The sequence below is a fragment of the Rhincodon typus genome, chromosome 7 (genome assembly GCF_021869965.1).
Source record: "Rhincodon typus isolate 14 chromosome 7, sRhiTyp1.1, whole genome shotgun sequence".
NCBI lineage: Eukaryota > Metazoa > Chordata > Chondrichthyes > Orectolobiformes > Rhincodontidae > Rhincodon > Rhincodon typus.
In genome coordinates, this window is record NC_063338.1 from 19,320,713 (window position 1) to 19,342,626 (window position 21,914).

General features: G+C 41.9%; 1 protein-coding gene across 1 annotated transcript in view; it reads right to left on the reverse strand.

The window, feature by feature from the left end:
• Positions 1 to 12,984: 12,984 nt before the first annotated feature.
• Positions 12,985 to 21,914, reverse strand: part of ndufa10 (NADH:ubiquinone oxidoreductase subunit A10) — a 51,463-nt gene continuing 42,533 nt past the window's right edge. The window contains exons 9-10 of the mRNA XM_048598721.1: positions 17,196 to 17,304; positions 12,985 to 13,236 (exon numbers count right to left, since the gene is read on the reverse strand). Of these exons, the coding sequence (XP_048454678.1) occupies positions 13,168 to 13,236; positions 17,196 to 17,304 (178 nt within the window). The 3' untranslated portion in view covers positions 12,985 to 13,167. The remainder of the gene's footprint in view (positions 13,237 to 17,195; positions 17,305 to 21,914) is intronic.

A 21,914-nucleotide genomic window follows, 5' to 3' on the forward strand; every position in this document is an offset into this window, starting at 1 on the left:
AGAGAATCATCCTCAGGGAAGGTAAACAAAGCCAATAAAGTAAACAGCTTGTGAGACCTTGGGTTTTTAAAAGTTGGAACAGTAGATACTTCATGAAAGGGTGGAGTCAGGGTCCCACAGAACCAAGGTTTTAGTTCATCTTTTGATAGTTGTTAGGATTTTGAAGCTGCCATACATTTTGCCCTGCTGCAACAAAATGCTTGAGTTTTCTCTCTCTATCTCTGCCAGAATTTTCTTTTGATGTTCTTTCCTCCTGGAGTGGAGAAACATTGCAAGTGAGACAATCTATTTTGCTGAATTTGCCTTCGCCAAGGGTGTGTTTATGGGATGTTACTTTAGTGGAACAGTTGCTGTTTAATAGTTAAAGAATTTATTACTTTGTTAATATTTCCAGTAGAGTTAAAGTTAGACCAATTCTTTCTTCTGTTTGTATTTTAACTGTAGACTAAGAATGAAGTGTGTTTTGCTGAAAGCCGAGTAGTATAACCAATTGGGTTACATCTGGAACACAGCACCTTGCCTTTAAATAAGAAAAAGCTTGGCTGTCTCCTTGATATATTTGAAGGGGGTTTGGTCTGGTCCATACATTCTTCTCAATGAAGTTAGTGCTGTAATGACTACACCTTGAGTACTAATTCGAAAGGCAGTGGTCTAAGTTATGGGGAAATAATGAAGAAGTTGAACTTTTCAGCCTGGAAAGACAACTTTAAGAGAAAATTAAGCTTGGAATATTACATTAAATTAAACTGCAAAATGGGGGCACATAGGTTCAAAGTAACAAAGGTTCTTATTGAACTTGAATCAGTAAATACATAAGGAGGGAACACTGTGTAGAATGAACTTCCAGGATTGCCTTAAGAAGCAATTGGAGTGGGAATGGAATTGTGATATCACTAGATGGACAATTGATAATGAGTCAAAAGATCTCCCTTGTCCTTCCTTATTTTGTGATCAGGAAATGCTACTTTTTAAAATAAATATGTTGAATGCATTCCAAACCGCATCTAACAGTGCTGACTAAAATGGCAACGACAAAATGCAACTGAAACCCTTTAAAGGCACATTTTTTAAAAAAATGCTCAACGTAAAATTTACCCTACTTGTAGGATTAACTCGACCTCACTAATCCAACTGTTATTTTCACCCACTTCTCCCCAGACTTGTACTGCCATTGGATTTGTAAGTATGATCAATAAGGCCTGATCCTGAATTCAGCTCACATTCTGAAGGCAGTGCCACCTGCAGTTACAATAATAGCTTTCGGGTTAAGCAGCAGCTTTGATATTTTCCTCTCCATAACTTCAGTACTGTAACAATCTTCCATTCATTAAGCAATTAATTTAACTGCTATTAGCCGCCGTGTTTCATATCCTCTGCCCTACGACCAAACTGGGACACGATGATAAACAGGAATTTATTTTAACATGTATTAGTGCCTTGGACAGACACTGCAAACAGTTTTGGTTTTTATGAGCAACATTCTACTTTGGGCTCCTGTTTTGCTGACTTTGCACATCGGGTGGTTAACATTCCTCAGCAGGATTGTAATGTCTTCCAGAGGAAATATTAGGGAATTCTGTTGGAATGATGCATCAGCCTGTGTCTGCTTTATTGTCCTTTATTTAAGGCAGCATCTATCACTCTGAATCGTCGACAGTTCTATCTAACAGCACGCAGTCAACAGTGACCAGCTCACTCACACACAGTTTGGATACTGCCTAACCACTTTCAGACAACATTACAGCATTGGCCAAAACATGGATTACAAAAATTAAACTGCAGAGATAAAAGTGAGAGTGATTGTCGTTGACATAAAAACAGCATTTAGCTGAGTGTAAGGAGTTTTATCAAAATTGGGGTCAATGAAAATCAGGGTGAAAACTCTTTGTTGGTTAAAGTTATGCCCAGGAGAAAACATGGTTGTGGTTGTTGGAGGTCAATCATCTCAATCACAGGATATCTGTGCAGTAGGTACTCAGGGTAGTGGCCTAGGTAGAATCATCTTAAGCTGCCTTGTTAATGACCTTCCCTCCAACCTAAGGGCAGAAGTGGAGATGTTCGCTGATGCCTGTAAAACGTTCAGCACCAGTCACAGCTCCTCAATACTGAACCGGGTTCTTGCAAACGCAGCAAGACCTGGACAACATTCACACTTAGACTTTTAAGTTGCAAATAACGTTCACGCTACACAATTTCAGGCAATGACCATCTCCAACAATGGAGAATTCAGAGGCGAACGCTGATTGGTCAGCAAGTGGTCTAATTGGTAAAGGCACTGCCATGGTGATGTACCCATCAAGATAACTGACAGCTAACTGCAAGATTTGTTTAAATTTTAAATCAGGCATGTTGACTCTTGATTGATCAAGGCTTTGCCCTATAAAATAAACCAGTGAATGGTTGTTTTGTTAAGTTGAAATAGACATGATATGTTTACACGTTCTTTCTGCCTGCAAACAATAAGGCATTGTGTATTCACATATGTAGCTTCCAGTACACGCAAATATGCCACATTCAAAACTCATCTAACAATCTTAAATTTGTTGTCACTTTAATAATTTGCACTTTCAGTATTATGTAGGAAGTATTATCCAATCACAGGATCGTATCTAATGTTGAACACTGTGTTGAGAGTTTTGAAAACGCAGGCTGGATGGGTACAGCTAGTACCTTGCTGTGAACAGTCAAAGGACATGCTGTTTGATACTATCTCCCAGCCTCTGGAAGGTATTGCCCAGATACCCAGCATCGTGCCAGCACTGACATTCATGCACCCAATTACCAATTTGTATCATAGGCAAACTGTGCTTTTGACTTGATACAGCAATCCTGTTGATGGTGAGTAGCATTCCCGTTGCTTCTGCATAATAGCAATGTGAAACAGCTAGCTCCACTGTTGTTCAAGAGATACTTTAACCTTCCAGAGTAATCTGAGGTACGCTGGGCAGTTTTGAGGACTAAGAGTGTCTACCTTAAGCCTGGTCATCAGTTTATGTTACTTAGAATGATAAATGAGCTAATCAAGGTGGTCATTATTCCACACGATGCCTTTGTGTGCCCCCATTTCAGCATCAAGCTTGTACAGTGAATAAATAAGTCAAGCCTTATTTACAAGATTGCTGGCAAGGCCAATCTCATTGCATGTAAAGTATGACAGTTAACTGTCATTCATCATTAACTGGTGAATTGTCCATGGTAATACCTTTACCAATCGGTGCACTTGTCTGCCAATCAGCATTCTCCTCTCATACCGTATACACATTGTTCTTCCTTTACATGGGTATTCTTGCAAAGTGTCCTGGTGAGTGCAAACCAAAAAAGCTTCAACGAAATGTCTTTCTTTCATAATATAAAGGATGTGATAATTGTACGTTGAGAAACTAATGCTAACATTGAGAAGTCAATATGGATTTATAAAGGAGAAATCATGTTTTACAAACCTATTATCCCTTGGTTGAGAACGTAATTAGCAGAATAGATAAGGGGAATAGTGGATATGGTGCATTTGGATTTTTAAGGTTTCTTTTGACAAGGTCTTACACAAGAGGTTAGCAAGCAAAATAAGGACAGATGGATTTGAGGGTATTATATTGACCATGAATTAAAAATTGGCTAACTGACAGAAAACAGAGAGTGGGAATAAATGGATTATTTTGAGGTCACAAGGTATGACCAATGGGACACTGCAAGAATCTATGTTTCAACACAGGTTGTTCTCATTGATATCAGCAACTTGAATGCAAAGAACTACATGTAATATTTACGACTTTGCTGATGACACAAAACTGGGGAGTTGTGAGGAGGATGCAAAGAGACTTCAAGGGAATTTGGACAGGCTGAGCGAGTGGCAAGAGTATGGTAATTGGAACATAACACAAAAAAAGGTTAAGTTATCCACTTTGGTAGGAGAAAAAGAAATTCACAGAATTTCTCAAATGGTGAGAGTTTGTGAAGTATTGGTTACAGAAGAGATTTGGGCATCCATGTTCTTAATTCACTGAAAGCCCTCACACAGATGCAGCATATGATTCTGAACACAAATGACATGTTGGTTTTTATTGCAAGAGTATTTGACTACAGTAACAATAAATATTGGCTGCAGTTGGACAGAGCTTTGGTGAGGCCAAAGCTGGAGTATTGTGTGCAGTCTTGGTTCCTTTAGAATCATAAAATCCCTACAGTGTGGAAGCAGGCCATTTGGCCCATCAAGTCCATACTGGCGCTCTGAAGAGCATTCCACCCAGACTATGCCCCTCCCCCCACTTTATCCCTGTAAGCTTGCATTTCCCATGGCTAATCCACCTAACCTGTACATCTTTGGACTTTGGGAGAAGCACCTGCAGGAAACCCACGCAGACACACGAGAGAATGTACAAACTCCACACAGTCACCCATGGCTGGAATTGAACCCAGTTTCCTGGCACTGTGAGGCAGCAGTGCTAACCACCAAGCCACTGTGTAAGTACAAACATACTTGCCAAGGAAAGAATGCAGTGAATATTGATAAAACGGATCCCTGAGATGGTGGGATTATTCCAAGGGGAGATTTTGTTTATTCATCTGTGGAATGTGGACATTGCTAGCTGGGCCAGTATTTATTGCCTATCCCTAGTTGCCCTTGAGAAGGTGGTGGTGAGCTGCCTTCTTGAACCACTGCAGTCCACCTGCTGTGGGTTGACCCACAATGCCATTAGGGAGGGAATTCCAGAATATTGACCCAGCAGCAGTGAAGGAACGGCAATATATTTCCAAGTCAGGATGGTAAGTGGCTGGGAGGGGAACTTGGAGGTGGTGGTGTTCCCATGTTTCTATTGCCCTTGTTTTCTAGATGGAAGTTGTTGTGAGTTTGGAAGGTGCTGTGTGAGGATCTTTGGTGAAATTTGAGGAGACTGGATCAGTGCTTTTTTGCAGGGCTGAACAGATGCACGAAGAATGTTTGCCCTGACTGAGGGAAAGGGATGTCTGCCTAGAACCAGGGAACGCAATCTCAGATCGAGAAATAGACCATTTAGGGCTGAGATTAGTAGAAATTTCTTCACTCAGATGGTAACAAATCTTTGAAATTCTGTACTCCACAGAGCTGTGGGGGCTGAAGTATTGATATAATGCAGGAGAAATGGATAGATTGTGTGCTATTAAAGATTTGAAGGAATATAGGGATCATGCTGGAAAATGGCATTGAGGTGAAAAATCAGATACAATTCGGCTCAATAGTAGAGCAGGCTTGGGGGACGGAGTGGCCTATTTTCTCATCTCCATATTTCCTATGTCAATCTGTGTTAGAGCATGTTGAACTGAGTGCTATGTTACCTGGTGGTGTTGCTTTGGGCACAGGAGTAGATTTGATTTTTACAGAGAGAGGTGTCTGTATCATTCACGTCAATGCATAAAACATCTGCAGTATAATTCCGGTAGATGTTGTATTTGATAACGTGCGAGAGGAAAAGAAAATCAAGTGTTCACAAACTGCTGAATGGATTATATTTTTTTGGCCATTATCGGGAGTAATAATCTCCTTGCCCACTGTGAGTGAATCACCCCAGAGATGCACAGGGAAGATGAGTATTTGCTTTTCTTTTAATATATAATTATCACTTCACACAACACAATGCAGTCAGCAGGGGACCAGAGTTTCAAAATCTTGTTTAAAAGGAGCCCTGCTGCGAGACGCTTGCTTCCCACTTCCAGTGACTCAATTTGTTTTGTGATTTGAATGAGTGAGCTTTTCAGGGCTCTGAAGGGAGAAATTACATTCCTATAGCACCTCCCATGACCTCAGGACCTCACAGAGTGCTTTTCATCTTCACAATCCCATTTAATAAAGTCAACAGATAGCTCAAAATTTAATGGGGCAGCTCTACAATAACACCATCTCAATTGGAGGGCCAAATCTAAGAGGCGTTGGCTCTTACTAATTCACATTGATGAGATGACGTGTGTCCTATCTGCTAGCTGTAAAAATTTTAGTCTAAAAACTACAACGGGAACAAAAAGCCTACACTAAGTGGGAACTGCCCCCAATTGGTGTCAGTGCAGGCAAAGAAAAACATCACCGAAAGAAGGCTGATTTACCCAGGATGGTGTAGAGCTTCTTGTGTTGTAGGAACTGTGCTCTCCACTTGTCTAGCTGAGTAAAGTACATAAGGAATTCACGCTGAGGCCAGCAGTAGTGACTCACTGTGCAGGGACTCCAGCCTGCCTTGAATCTAGTCAGCAAGCACCAGTCTCACATGGCTGTTGAAAGCCTGCCATTCAACAGATGGAGGTTTGTCATAAAGAATGTAACGATCGGATAATCTGACTTTGTGATGTTCGTTCAGAGATAAACATTGGCCCAAGACACCCAGGAAGGAGAACTCTCCCATTCATCTTCAAAGCAGTGCCATGGGATCAGGTACATCCACTGAGCAGGCAGATAGAGGACTCAGTTCAACATCTCATCTGAAAGATAGAAGCTACAACAAGATTCACACTCTCAGTTCTGCATCAACCTTCATTTCCTTGTTTCCCTTGCTGTGGGATTTGAATGTAAAACCTTGTGGTCCAGAGGTACAAGAGCAGTTTCAACTGAGCCCTGATTAACAGCACAGCTTACTCTGTCATGGGTAGTGCTGGAAATATCAGAGGTGGGCACTTATAGCACACAGCATATTCTTACATCTTTACAACTAAAGGATTTTACCTGAGTTGCAATAAGCGTTGTCAAGTAATGAATAGATATGAGAATCCTACACATGACTCCAAAAACAAATACAAAGATGAATGGCATGTTCTGAAGTGGGAACGTGGACTTGGAAGGTTAACTCTGTTTCTCTCTGCACTAGTTGCTCTCTGACCAGCTGAGTTCCTCCAGCATCCTTTCTTTTTAGTTCAGCAACTGCAACATTATGCTTTTGAATTAAAGCCGAGACTGAACTGAGACATACAGTCAACAGCTTTAGCAGCAAATCCCTACCAAAGCTATTGTCATATTTTACTGTAAGAGTTAAGATTGTTAGTTTGGATATCCTGGGCAGAATTAGCTGCATTCCATTTACTGCTTATCTTAACTAAATGCTAAAAAAGTTTCTGAAACCCGAGCTCAGTCCGCATTTATCCTACTGCCTCTGAAGTCAGAGAGAGTTATTTGATGGCAGATGATGTATTCAATAAGATACGGTGATAACAGTTTCTATCCAAACCCTGTGCTCGCTGCAGTTATGTAGATATCAAATACATAAAGGCAGACTGGTTTGTAGTGTGTGTGGACTCACATACAGTAAAATCTTTCACACTAAACACAAGAAAAGCCCATCAACAGAACACTCAGAATTAGTATTAAATGTGAGGAACTCAATGATCTCGGTCCCTCCAATCAAAGTTATTTGCTCTGTTGTCTCCACCTCCTCTGCTCATGTTGGCCCTTCTTGCTTGCTTTTATTATTTTTACACCTGCATGGGCTATGAATATTCCTGCCTCCGTTTATTGTCTGACCCTAGCTGACCTGAAGATGTTGGTGAGACACCTTCTTGAACCACAGTAGTCTAAGGGGTTTACATACATCCACAGAGCTGTTAGGAAGAGAGTGCCAGGATTTTGACCCATTGACAGTAAAGGAACAGTGATATGTTTGCAAACCAGGATGATGTGTGGTTTGGAAAGGTACTTGCAGGTGGAACTATCTGCTGCCCTTAGAGGGCTGGTAGAGGGCATGGGTTTGGACAGAAGACTTGGCAAGTGCATCTTGTAGATGGTACCCACTATTGCCATCTGAATCTGAGCGTGTGAATGTTGAAGAGTGTGGATGGGGTGTAAATCAAGCAGGCTGCTTTGTCCTGGATACTGTCACGATTCTGGAGTGTTGTTGGACTTGCACCCATCCAGGCAAGTGGGGAGTATTCCATCACACTCCTGATTTGTGCCTTGTAGATGGTGGACAGGCTTTTGGGAGTTGAGGATGAGTCATTGTTTCAGAATTTCTAACCTCTGCCCTGCGACTGTAGCCCCAGTATTTATATGGTTGGTGCAGTTCAGTTTCTGCATTCCACATGGTTCACTTGGCAACAGTCCTTGTCCACATAGCACACAACAGCACATTGCGTAGAGCTAAACTCTCCACCCATCCATATATTTTCACAAGTGTTTTGTTTTAAACATAGAAGCTGCAGCTGGGGAATAAGTTAAATGTGCCGTGCATTGTGGATTGTTTTACTTGCAACAGAGTAAACTGTCTCCACTCACACCTCTGGGACCCATAGATGCTCCAATTTACCAAACACCCAGCTTACCTTCCTCCACTCACTCTGCCGCCTGTTATGTGTGACCTTCAGCTCTAAAAGGAACACACTATGGAAGGGGAAAGTGAAGCACATACAGTGCAGCACCTTACCGTCATCAAAGACTTGCATTTGTGAATCACCTTGAATATATCAAATTACCCAAGCAGCTTCAGAAGAGCAATATAAAATATGACACCGAGCTAAAGGGATAATAGATATCTAGAAGCTTGATTAAACAGGTCAGCTTTAAGCACCATCTTAAAGAAGGGAAAGAAACAGAGAGATGGCTAAGTTTAGCGTGGAAATTACAGGGGTTAGGGCTGAGGTAACTGAAGGCACAGCCTCCAATTCCGAAGTGATTGAAATCGGGGCTTGTCAAGGCAGCCATAGATAAATGCAGAGAACTCAGAGTGGTTTTGAGGTTGGACAATTTTAGAATTAGAATTAGCTTCATTACCACATGTGCTCACAAGCACACTGAAAAGCTTACAAGTTGCCACTTATGAAGCAATGTCAGGTACCTAGGTACAGATGGTCAAGTACAAATTCTTAGGGAAATAAAAACAATAGAAAAATAAGGAAAAGTCCAACAACAGGTTGTAAAAATAGAGAAGTAAGAGTTCAGAACGACAGTCCTTCTCACCCAGACTGCACTGGGCCTCACCTCGAGGCCCAGAGTCCGCGGTGTCTTTCACCCCGGACATCGCCCGAAGCCAAGAGGTAAAAAACAAAAAAAAAAATGCAAAAGGAGAGAGGTTAAATAAAAAAGGAAATGTATGGAGCGAGCGAACTCCGGCTCAGGAGTCCTACTCCACCACCATCTTGGAGTTGGCAGTGCTATATTACAGATAGGAAGGGGCTTGAAGGCAGCAAAGCATTTGAAACAAGGAGCAGAATTTTAAAATAGAGGTGCTGCTTGACCAAGAGCCAATGTAGGCGAGTGCGCTCAGGGCAGGAGGTGAAAAACTTGGTGCCAGTTGAAAGACAGCAGAAGAGTCCGGAATGACCCCAACTGCACAGAAAGCAGAATATGGGGAGAGCAGTCAGGGGTATGTTGGAATAGTCGAGTCTGGAATTAATGCTAACATGATGAGGGATGGATTCAGGAGCAGATGAGCTGGGGCAGGAGCAAAGTAGGGAGTTGTTAGTGAAGGCGCGAATATGGGTTTGGGGTCAAATAGGAGCGCAAACAGTCTGGTTTAATCTCAACACTGTTGCCAGAGTCTTGGAAACATTCTTTGGAGTGGGGACTGAAGGTTTCAGCCTTCCCAATATTTAATTGTTGGAAATTTGAAAGAATCCAGGACTGTTGGGTTTGACCATTTTGTACATTAGCTATTTATAGATTAAAAAAAAATCTAAAATCTGAAGAACATTTCTGAACACACAGTTCCTGCAGGGCCACCTTTGAGATTGATTGCTGCTTTCCATCACATACTATGACTTTCTCGTTGCAAATGCCTGCTTTCTGCACCACCTACAGGTGGCTTTTATAGACGTCTCAGCGATTCTTTGAAAACTTAAAGAATGATACTGTGGATCTAAAAGGCAATGGTATATTTCAAATAACGTCATCCGGGGTTTATGTAAAACTCCTCGTGTTATGCGAGGGTGCTGGATTGGAAGGGATGTGCTGTTCGAACACTTAAACCAGCTCTATTCAATCCAACCCTGTGCGAAGGCATAGTTGGCGTCTGCATTAAATAGCTTGTGCAGCAAGTCTAAAAGGTGAGATTTTAATGATGGGTCACCAGCAAAAAAGCTGTGACATTAATAAACTGAGGGAAGCTTTCCTGAAAATAATCCAAGGTGTTTAGTGCAAAAATATTACATAGTTGACGGATGCTAGAAACTGCATCAATTTGCGAGAAACACATTAATTCACTTTGCTTGATATTTAAACCAACACTTCTTTAACTTGGCTCCAGTAGCAAGTCACACTGTGGCCCTGATTCCGAGCCAGGATTTATTGGTAAGCCATTTACGCAACTGCCTGTTCATTATAGAGGTGTTTTCTCCAACATAGTGAAAACACAACACTGCGATACTATACTTTCAGAATAATGTTCCCAGAACAAGGCACTCTGAATGCTGTCACTCCCAATTTCAGTGGGTAATGTGCAAGCGTTAAGATTGCTGTTGTGGTTCTGGCAAGGAGAGCTTGTAAAAAGTGATACCAACTTGAAGTCAAACTTACAGCATGCCTTAAAGTAATAACTGAGCTGTGATCTTCCTGATGATACTCACCAAGGGCCGTGGCCTGACAACAGCTCTGCAGGGCCAAAGAGGCATGCCACCTGTCACATTTATTGGCCATTACGCTCAGTGCCTTCCGTCGTTAATAGTTTTCCAGTGACCTGCTCACTGGGCCTGTCCTGAGAAAGTTATAAAAAGTAATCCTTGGTGCAACCTGTAATGAGGAGTTTCCCAGCAGGGATGGAGGTAGTCAGGTCCCTCAGCAAGTTACAGCAGACCCTGGGGGAGGGCTCTGCTACTTATCAAGGCTTCTGGAGCATGCAGCTGCAAAAGCTCACATCAAAAATAAGAGGCAGCCCTTTGGAGAACCCTCTCGACAATACAATGCTGCCTGAATAGAAATAAAGAAGACAAGCTTGTTCTTTTCTTGTATTATTTGTACTCAAATAACTCAAGCTGCATGTTAATTCTGAGAAGGCTATTAATTGTTGAAAGAGGAATAAATTCACTTTATTACAAAAAATATGCGCTAGCTCAGACAGGGTCTGTCCTCATTAGGATGGGTTTTATGATGACAAATGTCATCGGTAACACCAGAATTGAGAGCCAGTGAAGACCTGCTTCGGTGACAGCACAAAGGGGAAAATGCTGCCTATACGTCCATGTCTTTTATTCACAGTGGTGTCAATGAACAAACGCTCAACACCACTCGTGCTCCCAGGCTGTCTGTAATTTAAAATAATAGTGTGGAGTTTGCAACTTTTGTCAAGTATTCCACACAAGCTCGTCATTTCATAGAATCACAGAGACTCTGTAGCTTGGAAGCAGGCCATACAGCCCATCAAGTCCACACCAACCCTCTGAACAGCATCCCACCTAGATCCACCCCCCCTACCCTATTCCTATAATCCTGCATTTCCCACCGCTAGCCCACCTAGCCTGCACGTCCCTGGACACTATGGGCAATCCACTCAACCTGCACATTCTTAGACTGTGGGAGGAAACCCGTGCAGGTACGGGGAGAATGTCCATGCAGTTTGCACACTTGCGCCGAGGATGGAATTGAACCCAGGTCCCTGGTGCTGTGAGGCACCAGTGCTAATGCCTGAGCCACCGTGCTGCCCATTTTTTCAAAAAATTCATTAACAGAATGAGGGTGCTGCTGACCAGGCAGCATTTATTGCCCAGAGGGCAGTTCAGAGTCAACCACATGGCTGTGGGTCTGGAGTCACATGTAAGCCAGACCAGGTAAGGATGGTTTTCTTCCCGAAAGGACATTAATAGCATTTGCAACTGCTATGTTCAGCACCTCCTCAAAAACAACTCAACCTCACTGTCTCCTTGCAAACTATTACCTCAAAATCCAACCTTTGGCTTCTCTTTCTTTGAAAACAAAAGAAAATCCCTAAACATTTCATGAATACAAAATCCAAACATCATGGTTCATATGGTCAGCAGCTACAAACCAAAAATGCTGGGCATACTCAGGTCTGGCAACGTCAGAGACAGAAACAGATTCAGTGCTTCAGCTTAAGGACCTTTCAGCTCAATGTGTAACAGTGACTGTTTCTCTGTCCGCAGATGATGCCAGACCTGCTCAGTATTTCCTGTGTTTTGTTTTCATTTGGAATCTTTGCAAACTAACTTGCCTCAAGATCTTGACATTTTAAAAGCATTACTTTGCAATGATAAATCAGGCTGATTCAGAGGTTTGACGTGGGCTCTGGAAAAGAAAATTGGGAGACAGATGAGAGAAAGTTATGCCTAGAACCAACACAGCCAATCAACAGAACAGTGCCCCATGGTCACCTTTCACCCATGTTACCATCATGGCTATCCACCATTAGGACCTACCCTCTGAGCAAAACATATTTCTGTATGTACGATACACACACTTCACACATTGAATAACTGACCAAAACAAGAAAGATGGCCATGTTCACACCATATTCACGTCTTGCAATCATTCTCAAGATTCTGCTTCTCAAAAGAGTAGTTCCTAGCTCTTAGAGCCTATCATAGGGATGTAAGGAGATGCTTTATAGCAGCATTCAATCCTGTCGTCCTCTCCTGCACCCTTTCCGAAGTCTGAGCATTATCTCTGGGAGGAGATTAAAAACCTAGACTCCGCATTCTTAGACACATGATTGAAGTCAGTCTGGAGGTAACAAAAAACACGGCAGATTTGCTGAACCAGAAGTTAAAATAGGTGATAGTAAAGGAGGCAGAAAGCTTGAAGACAGAGGATATTGGGGGGGCGGGGGGGACATTTTTTTCAGACACTGAACTGTGCTAAATAACGCAAGTGCATGAACACCCACCAAGGACAGGGTTGTAAAGGACAGTATCACTCTCTAGGAGAAAAGGAAGACTGCAGGGTGTCAGTCATTACCAGACCACCACCAGATTCTAGAATAATACTGACACAATTCACTTAAACACATTAAAGAACTGGTGTAACAACCACCCCACGTTGGGAATGTTTGCCCACGCTACCACATTTCATTCAAATCAATAAGGACACAGTAATTTCAATGTCAGGTTTTATTTGATATCTACAGTCAATTAATAAGGTACTCAAAATTCTGCACAGGCCCTGGGTAAATCCAATCAGGTTTGCCATGCTGAGCTTGCTATTTTACCATGCATCAGAGTTCTCTCACTTTCACTTCCTTTCAAATCTGTTTAATTGGTATTCCACAAGCCACACAGTTACTTTAACCAGATCCACTTATCTCCAACATCAGCATTGAAACCTTCTGCATACTTTCGACCTGGGAGCTGAAACAGGAGACATAAAACAGACATGGTAAGATTGCTTCATACAGGTTGCAAGAAAGCTGGCCTCTAACTCTTTCATGTTGCCTGATATCACTGTGCACTCAAGTTCCATTTGATGAGTGCACAGTTAATTGGTTTTAATTAACTACTGTATAACCAGTATGGTTATACGTGGAACATCACTTAAAAAAGATAATTGAATCCTATAATGACCTTGCATATAGATACAATTACTCACCCTTCAATTTCATAACTTATTTATTTACGTAAAATGAATGATAAGTTCCAAACGACAGAAGTAAGCAGGAGAAAGATCAGGGAAGGTGACTATAAGCATGCTCAGAAAGTGAAGTTTTAAAGGTGCTTAAGCATGCAGGTGATACTGAGGCAAAGACGGAGGAGGGGGCCGGAGCCGGGCGGAGGGGTGAGGGAGGTCAGAGCCGGGCGGGGGGAGTGGGGGGGTGGGGTGGGGAGCGGGGAGAGGCTGGTGTCTCCTACATCACGGCGAATACATTCCTCCCACCCAATCTAGCCTCCCCAATGGAATAACCTAGCTCTGTTGTCCCAGTTAACCCTTAAAAAATCTTAAAGTGCAATTCCTTAGAACATTACGAGTCTGCACCACGTGACCAAGCCCAGGAAACATTCCAGAGGAGTGTTTCCACTCCCCAACCCCAACCCCAACCCCATCCCCATCCCCATCCTCTATTATTTGGTTATGTCAAAGAAAGCTGTCACTATTCATTTTCAGTGTGTTGGCCAAACCTTGATTGCAGTAGTCCCTGCATTACATACACCAGCCTCCAGTGTGACCCGAAACAAAATCATATTTAAATATTTATGTCCAATTACCTGGGCCGTTAGAAGTTGTTTTGATATTAAGCAACCACCTTTCACTAAAGATTACTTACAACCAGAAACAAGCCAATACTTTTTTTTAAAAAGCAGTGTGTTATGACAGAGGGTTGGCGTTCGGGACAGGGAGGCAGGGACGGAGCAGAAAGGAAGAAGGTCCATCCTTCACGTGTTCAAAGCGATCAGGTCAGAGGTCAACATGAAGTTGAAGTTGAAGGCTTTGGTGAACTGAGTAAGTTTTCTCATTTTGCCTTGTGCACCTGAGGCAACACAGTGTGGAGTTAGAGGAACACAGCAGGCCAGGCACCATCAGAGGAGCAGGAAAGTTGATGTTTCGGGTTGGGACCCTTCTTCAGAAATGGGGCAGTGGAAGGGGGTTCTGAAATAAATAGACAGGAGGGGTGGGGGTGGGGAGGGTAGGTGGGATGGTGATATGAGAGTGCAGGTAGTGAGTGGTGGGGATTGATCAGTGAGATGAGAGAGATGATGGACACGTTGTGTCAGGTCAAGGAGGCGGGAATGAGAGGGAGGGTTAGACATGGGACAAGGCCGGGGGCGGGGAGATTTTAAAACTGGTGAATTCTATGTTTAGGCCATCGGGCTGTAGGTTCCTGAGGCGGAATCTGAGGTGTTGCTCCTCCAGTTTGCGGGTGCTGTCATTGTGACACTGGAGGCGGCCTATGATGGACATGTAGGCAAGTAATGAGAAAGGAGAGGTGTCTGTAGCCGGGTTTGCTTGAGTGTATGGTCGAAGAGTTTCAGGGCAGAGGAAATCACCAGAGGGTTGCAGTGGAGGAAAGATCCACTGAGGTCCTTCTGGAGGGAGGAGGATAACTTCTTCAAGGTGGGCATCCTTGGAAGGGCCTTCGCAGGGGTGTTATAAATTACTCAGAGATAGCAAGAACTGCAGATGCTGGTGTCAGGGACAACACTGTGTGGAGCTGGAGGAACACTCGGACATAGCAAGAACTTTCCCCATTTCTGAAGAAGGATCCCGATCCGAAACGTCAACTTTCCTGCTCCTCTGATGCTGCCTGGCCTGCTGTGTTCCTCCACCTCCACACTGGGTTGTCTCTGACTCCAGCATCTGGGGTTCTTGCTACCTGCGTACTTGAGGTACTTCTTATCATCATTTAATGGGAGCATTGAGGGATCAGCCCCACTCAATGCCGTGGGCACCTCAGAAATTTGCAGTGTCACCTATGATTCAGTTGGCAAAGCTCTCACCTGAGTCACAACATTCTGACTTCAAATCCCATCCCAGGCAAAAATAATCTGACCTGACATTCCAGTACAGTACTGAGGGAACGCTCACTGTCAGAGGTGTCCCGTTTTGGATGAGAAGTTCAACTGAGGCCTCGTCTGCTTACTTGGTTGGATGTAATAGTAATATTTTGAAGATCCATGATGAAATTAAAATTATAATGTGCGTCGGTTGTCGAGGGGGAGAGACAGAACAGAGCGAGAGAGGCTGAGTGGTCTGTACGCTCTAATCTTGCTTGCATTTCTTAGCATTGTGTTCCATGGACTTATTAACTGACCAGTCTCTTGGGATCACATTTTCCTCTTTCTTTCACTGCAACTTCTCAGCTTGCGTCCAGACTATAAATAGTAACCTTTGAACAGCCGTGCCAAGTTGCCTTGTTTAAACATGAAAGGCTAAGGGAAACCATTGTGGTTTCAGCCCAAAACTGAAATATGCACAGATTGCATGCTGGACTTAGTGCTCAAAATATACTTGCTCACAGCAAATTTTTCACCTCACTTGCCTAAAAACTACCTTCGGCCTGGGCTTACTGCACTAACCTAGTGCAGTTTTGTGGAAATGGGTCTTTCAGCAGGTTCAGCATACATTTTAATTCGAGAGAGCATTTTACAACTTGTACTGAGAACAGCTTCTTTTTCCTAAATGGGTGTAAAATTTGTAGGTACCAACAGCTTCCTACAGGTCTTATCATCATGCATTCAGCTGCACCCAAGTAGCTTTGGAACCTGTTGTTGACCCAAATACTGAACAACAATCAGAGAGAAGGAAAACCTTATCATTGTCCTGAGAAGGAAGAGTTGGACATTCTCAACTGAGAAGCACATTACACAAACCCAGCAGCAGCCAAACAGGAATGTGGCAATCATATCCAAGATAAAGTAACTGGATTGAGTGATGGAAGTTTAAGATGCACTGACATACTCTTAGAAAAACACCGGAAATGCCTAATGTAGTTCTTGATCATCTCATTTTCAAGAAATGTACAAATTGTTAACAATGAATCACCTAGGGTTTTAAAAAAAAAAAAATCCTTCCCTGCTTAAGCTACAAAATTCTCCCTAAGATATTAAATACACCAACAGTTGACTTGCTGTTTATTCATTTTTAAAAAGCCATGCTTCTCTAAGGAAGTGCTGTGCAAATCCTTCTCCCTGTGTGACCACATTTTAAAACCTCAATCTTCATGGGACCCCTGGGTAGGAGGGGTCATAGCACCTGAGCAGGGTTGGAGGCAGAGAGGAGAAAAGAGTGAAGTTCAGCTGGTCAGTGTCTAAACTGCAAGGGAGGTATTTGTAAAAAAAATAAACAAACTTTCCACAAGCTTTTTAAGGCAGCAAGAACCTTCCGTTTGGCTACATCCACCCACAGGAAAAGTCAGGAGGATTTAAAGAAGCTCATAGCTGTTAGCATTTAATTCCAGTTCCATGGCAGCCATTGCTGGGGACTTTGGGTCTACCTTTGGGCCAGAAGGCTTGGGTTCAAGTCCCACCAGGCTGGCACATGTGTCACAGCATGTTCAAACAGGTTGATTAAAATAACTGGTTACCATTGCTGCCTCGAAATCTCACTATTCTCCAGCTTTTAGGATTACCAGTGTGGAAACAAACCAACTTTGCAAATCATCTATGCTGACCCTGATCTGGGAGCCTTTGATACTATCATGGGGGCAAAAAAGCGTGATTCACAGTAAAAGCATCGAGTCAGACACAAATTATACTTCTATTCAGCCTAAAAATCCTTTGGAAGCACAAATACAGAAAAGCAGAGAAGAGACACATTGCATGCACTGAAATCTTATTTTTAATGCAGCCTACAGGCTTAATATCCAGTTCCCTACCTGTCTGTAGGCATGATACATTCGATCAAACTCGTGAGCTCCAATTGTGATTTCTGGAAGGAATCTGGGAAACGATGTCAGGTCAGCTACACGTTGCTTGTCTTCAACCCTAATCAAGATAAAAAGGTAATGTGAGTTGGCATATATCCCAGTGACAGATCAATACATCCACGCACACACTTTGCCAAGATGCACTGAACCTGGATTGTGATTGCTCTTTAATGTGACAGTCGGTACCATATTAAAAATTGCTGGATCAGAAACTACCACATGACTAAATTTTGCCAAAATATAGTATTCATTAATTTCTCCAAAAATAAAACTGTTGTTCGTTAACCAGGAACAAAACACAAGGGTAAGCAAGAGGCAACTGTAACACAGAAAACAAACTTGTTCAATGTAACAACAGCACACCCTAGTGTTTTTTCTCTGGCATAGCCCATAACTCAATGATATTAGTAGAAATCAAATTTTTCTACAATTATCATCGAGAACAACTTTTCTGACAACTGGTGCCTTCTTTGTCAAAACCCATAGTTCAAAGCTTTCAATTGCCTTACTACATCTGCGCACTCTGCTATCAGACTTGTGCATCTGCATCACTTTTGACTGAGACTGTTCCACAGAGTCCTGCCCCAAGACATAGAGGTGATCCAAGACTGACAGAATCTAATGCGAATAGGAGATCAAGAGAAATGGCCACAAGATGGTGGGATTATTACAGGGCCATTTTCTATTTTCAGTGAAATTCAAGTGTACAACAAGACTTCAAGTTGTCCTGACTTGTTCTCTACTCCCATGGCTCACTCAAAAATGTCAGATCAAAACAGACGGAAAGAAACAAAAGACTGATGAATTTGATATGTTTTTGCTGTGTCCCCAAGGCAAAAATTGTTCAATAAAACATACTGGAAATCAGCCAGCGCACATAACATTTCCCTCTTTTAAAGATGATATTAACCCATTTACTTGAATGCAGTAAAATAGCAATGGGAGCATGTGAAGAATTTTATAGTAGAATCGATATCAATTTATAACCTTACAGTCTGATAGTTTCAAAAGACGTTCTAAGCTCATAAGTTTTGCAATGCAAATAAATGTTGGCCAATGAACTTCCTTAGCTCGTTTCAACCACTCTCCAGACATACAGTGGATCCTGAAGTGAGCTGTCCTGATGTAACCCTATAATGTACCAATTGCCAAAGGCTCTCTCAACAGTGCCTAAAAGACTTAAAAAACATTTTTTCCAAAGTTAGGCAAAATAGTGACTGATCTTCTTATTGTTCCCTCTAAAATGAGTAATACTATTGTATTTTAATACAAGTGCACTGTTATATTACAGATTGCAAAGTCTTTTATGCTTTTGCCCATTGAAGCTGCATTGAGTCTTTGAAAGAGCACATGGAACAATGGCAACATTTGTGTGGAGCAGACAATGAGTGACTCAAACTAAGGACATATTGGTGCCATTTCAAATGAGTTCACATCTCTTTATTATTAACAACAGATTATCCAGTAAAAGGCAAAAATTTCTCATCAAGAGAAAATGCCAACATAATTAATTGGGACAGAACTTAACAGCAAAATAACAAAGGTTATGGAGCACACAATTATTAATGTAAAAAATTGTGCTGTTAACCTCACGAACCAGGGCTCACCATCAGCATCAAGAGATTCAAAACATTTGTTGGATTTGAGCAGTAAATATGTATTAAAATTGCTACAGGAAGTTAGAATAAGTATTTAACAATACAAAGACCACTTAAATGGCAGATATGTTCCTCAACCTCAGAAGACCGAGAACAGAATATTCAGTTGTAGAGTTCCATTCCTAACGGAATTGCTCCAAGAATCTTAACATTCAGTCAGTTTGCCTACTTTCTCCTTTCAGCCAAATCATTTTCCCCTCTCTTCATTTCCCTCTATTAAATTTGAATCCAATTGCTGGGCGGTAAGTCCCTGCTTAACACTGACTTGCTGAACACTATCACACTTTAATGTCACATGTAGTTATCGAGATATATCCATTTTACAGTGGAAACCAATGCTAAACAATATTCATATAGTCGACTTGTTCGGCTGGCTAGTCCGCTCGCAGAATCTTTTCCCCAGTGCTCCCACTCCCACTCTCAGTCCTGGGGCCTCTCATCCCTTTAGCTACCAATACGAATCTTCAATCTCGAAGTCTTTCAAACCCTTGGAGTCCACAGCCCCATTGGACACGTCAGCTGCCACTCCTACACTGGCCTGGTTCCTGCTCATGCCCCCACAGTCCAATTTCTGCCCACTATTCTCACCTTTAAAGTCCCTGGTGTTTACTGCTAACACCAAGGACTTGCTGCCCCTCTCCAACTTCAGTTCAGATCTTGCACTGAACTCTCCAGTGCCGTCTGGTAACAAAAGTTGGTTACTGGAGGTAATCCTGGGTTGCCTTCTGCTACCAACAAGCTGAGCAGGAACCCTGTCAATCTAAAGCTGGAGTGGGTGAGTGTAATTTTTTTTTTAAACATTTACTTACACTACAACATTCATATTTATTTTGTTTAATTTTGTCTTGATGCCATTTTATTTCCAAAGATTGGCATTTACTAACACTGGCCTTTCAAGTTACAATGTTTTGAAGTTTTATTTTCTGTTGCGAGAGGTCATTAAGTACCAAACTGTATGTTTTGTCTTTTAGGCACAGTGACTGATTTTGTAAGTTCCTTCAGTTGGGAATGCTCAGTTTTACAGATGTATGACATTGTAATCTGTACATTGTTTTTCCAGGCCAAAAATGTACAAGGGAACCAAACTCCGTTTTAATATTAATCCCTATCAGGCCTTAATGATTCACTTAAAGATTTCATCTCCAACTTTGTTGAGGACTTGCTGCATTTCCTTTTCCATTGTTCACACTGTACTCTAAGACAGATAGTTGACTATTTTGTTCAGAGATCCCAGATGTGCCTTTGCTGCTGTGCTATCAGCCACTTTCCCAGTAATCCACAGCACCAAAAATTTAGAATCAAAAGCTGCAGAAAACAATTCAACTTGTGGTGCACACTGTGAGATTACACACAGCATTTGCAAAACAGAAAGATGTAATTCTGTCTAAAATGTCTATAATGGTATTTACATTCCACACGGTAGCAAATTCCAAATTCTAACTCCCCTCCAAGTGACGAAAGGTGCCACAGCATTATTTTGAACACTCACGATGTTCTCTCCCGTGTCCTGGCTGATATTTAGGCCTTCAGTAACACCACTAAAAACAAATTGGGATTTTGCATTGCTGTGGGTGTGATCTTGCTGTGCAGACATTAGCATTTCCTGCATTATGGCAGTTCCTGCTCCTGAAGTTCTACATTCAGCAACCTCAAAACCTACAGACAAGATACTATGCATGCAACAAAGTGGGTCAATTCAATGTGTCCTGTAAACTTGAAAGGCTGGCTTTATATTGCCATCAAGAGTGATGTTAGCACTGAAGGATTAAGTGAACACAATGGCATTATGGGAACGTTATTAACAATTTAAGGCAAATGCAGAAAGTGAACCAATCAACTTTATAATGGACAGCACTATGTTACTTCGCACACACAAAGATGTTCAGGACAGAGCAGAGACTTTTAAAATACTTGACAAACTGAGAACAACAAACAATAAACCTTTAAACTCAGGCAAATCATGGGGAAATGCAGGAAGGAAGTTATCACTTTTTTTATGAACTTCAAAAGTACTCAGTTCATTCTTCCCTTAAAATACACACAGCGGAAGTGCAGCTCGACACAGAATCTTGCTCAAATATTCCCTTGATGATAAATAAGTGCCAATACAAAGACTTATCAGTCATTCAGTATTTATAGGGAAACCGCACAAACTTCCAAGCTCCAAAACTTCACAAAAGAGCCAGAAATCTGAAATAAAAACAGAAATGCTGCACAAACTCAAATATAGCAGCAGGTATGGAGACAGAGACAGTTAATATTTCAGGTCTGTGGCCTTTCATCAGAATTCCTCACATCCCAGCAATGAATAAAAGAAAATGCTGCAGAGGAGCAAGCAATCCTTTGTGGCAACAGTCTAATGCAGGCGACAGATTTGATTGGGATGGGAGAATGAATGTTGTAGTGTAATTCTTGACACTTCATACATGAGTGCTAGAAACATGCACAACTCATCGATAACGATACACTTCCACCCTGCTCACTATTCCATTATTTTAATTACTCCACTTGATGAGTGTGTATACATTGGAATGGAACAGGGACACAGCCCAGTCAATTTCCTCAAGTGAATTTGGTCTCTGGCCATGAGTGGTATTTCTTGCGATGCTTACACCTCTAGTCTCATCTGCTTTGCTCGTTCTAGGAACTAGATTTGATCTTTAGAGGGCCCCAGTGCACAGCAGTTAACCCAGTTGCTTGAAAAATGTTATTCCTTAATATCACCTTCAAAACATTCTCAATGTGGAATTAAATAAAAACAGGGACATGGTTTATATTGGAATGACAGAATCCTACAAAAGCTAACAAATACCAGAGAGATATTTATGACGTTGTGGATTTACTAGTTTATAAAAAGCACTGTTGATTTACTTTTCTATTTAATTTTTGTAGTGCACTGGAGCATTTCCAAACCAATAGGACAAAGCAATGTGGTGCTGAGGTTTTGACAAGGGCAGCTTGCTCTCAGACAGAAAAAGAAACAGTAACGTGTCTTAACCTTACAGCCAAA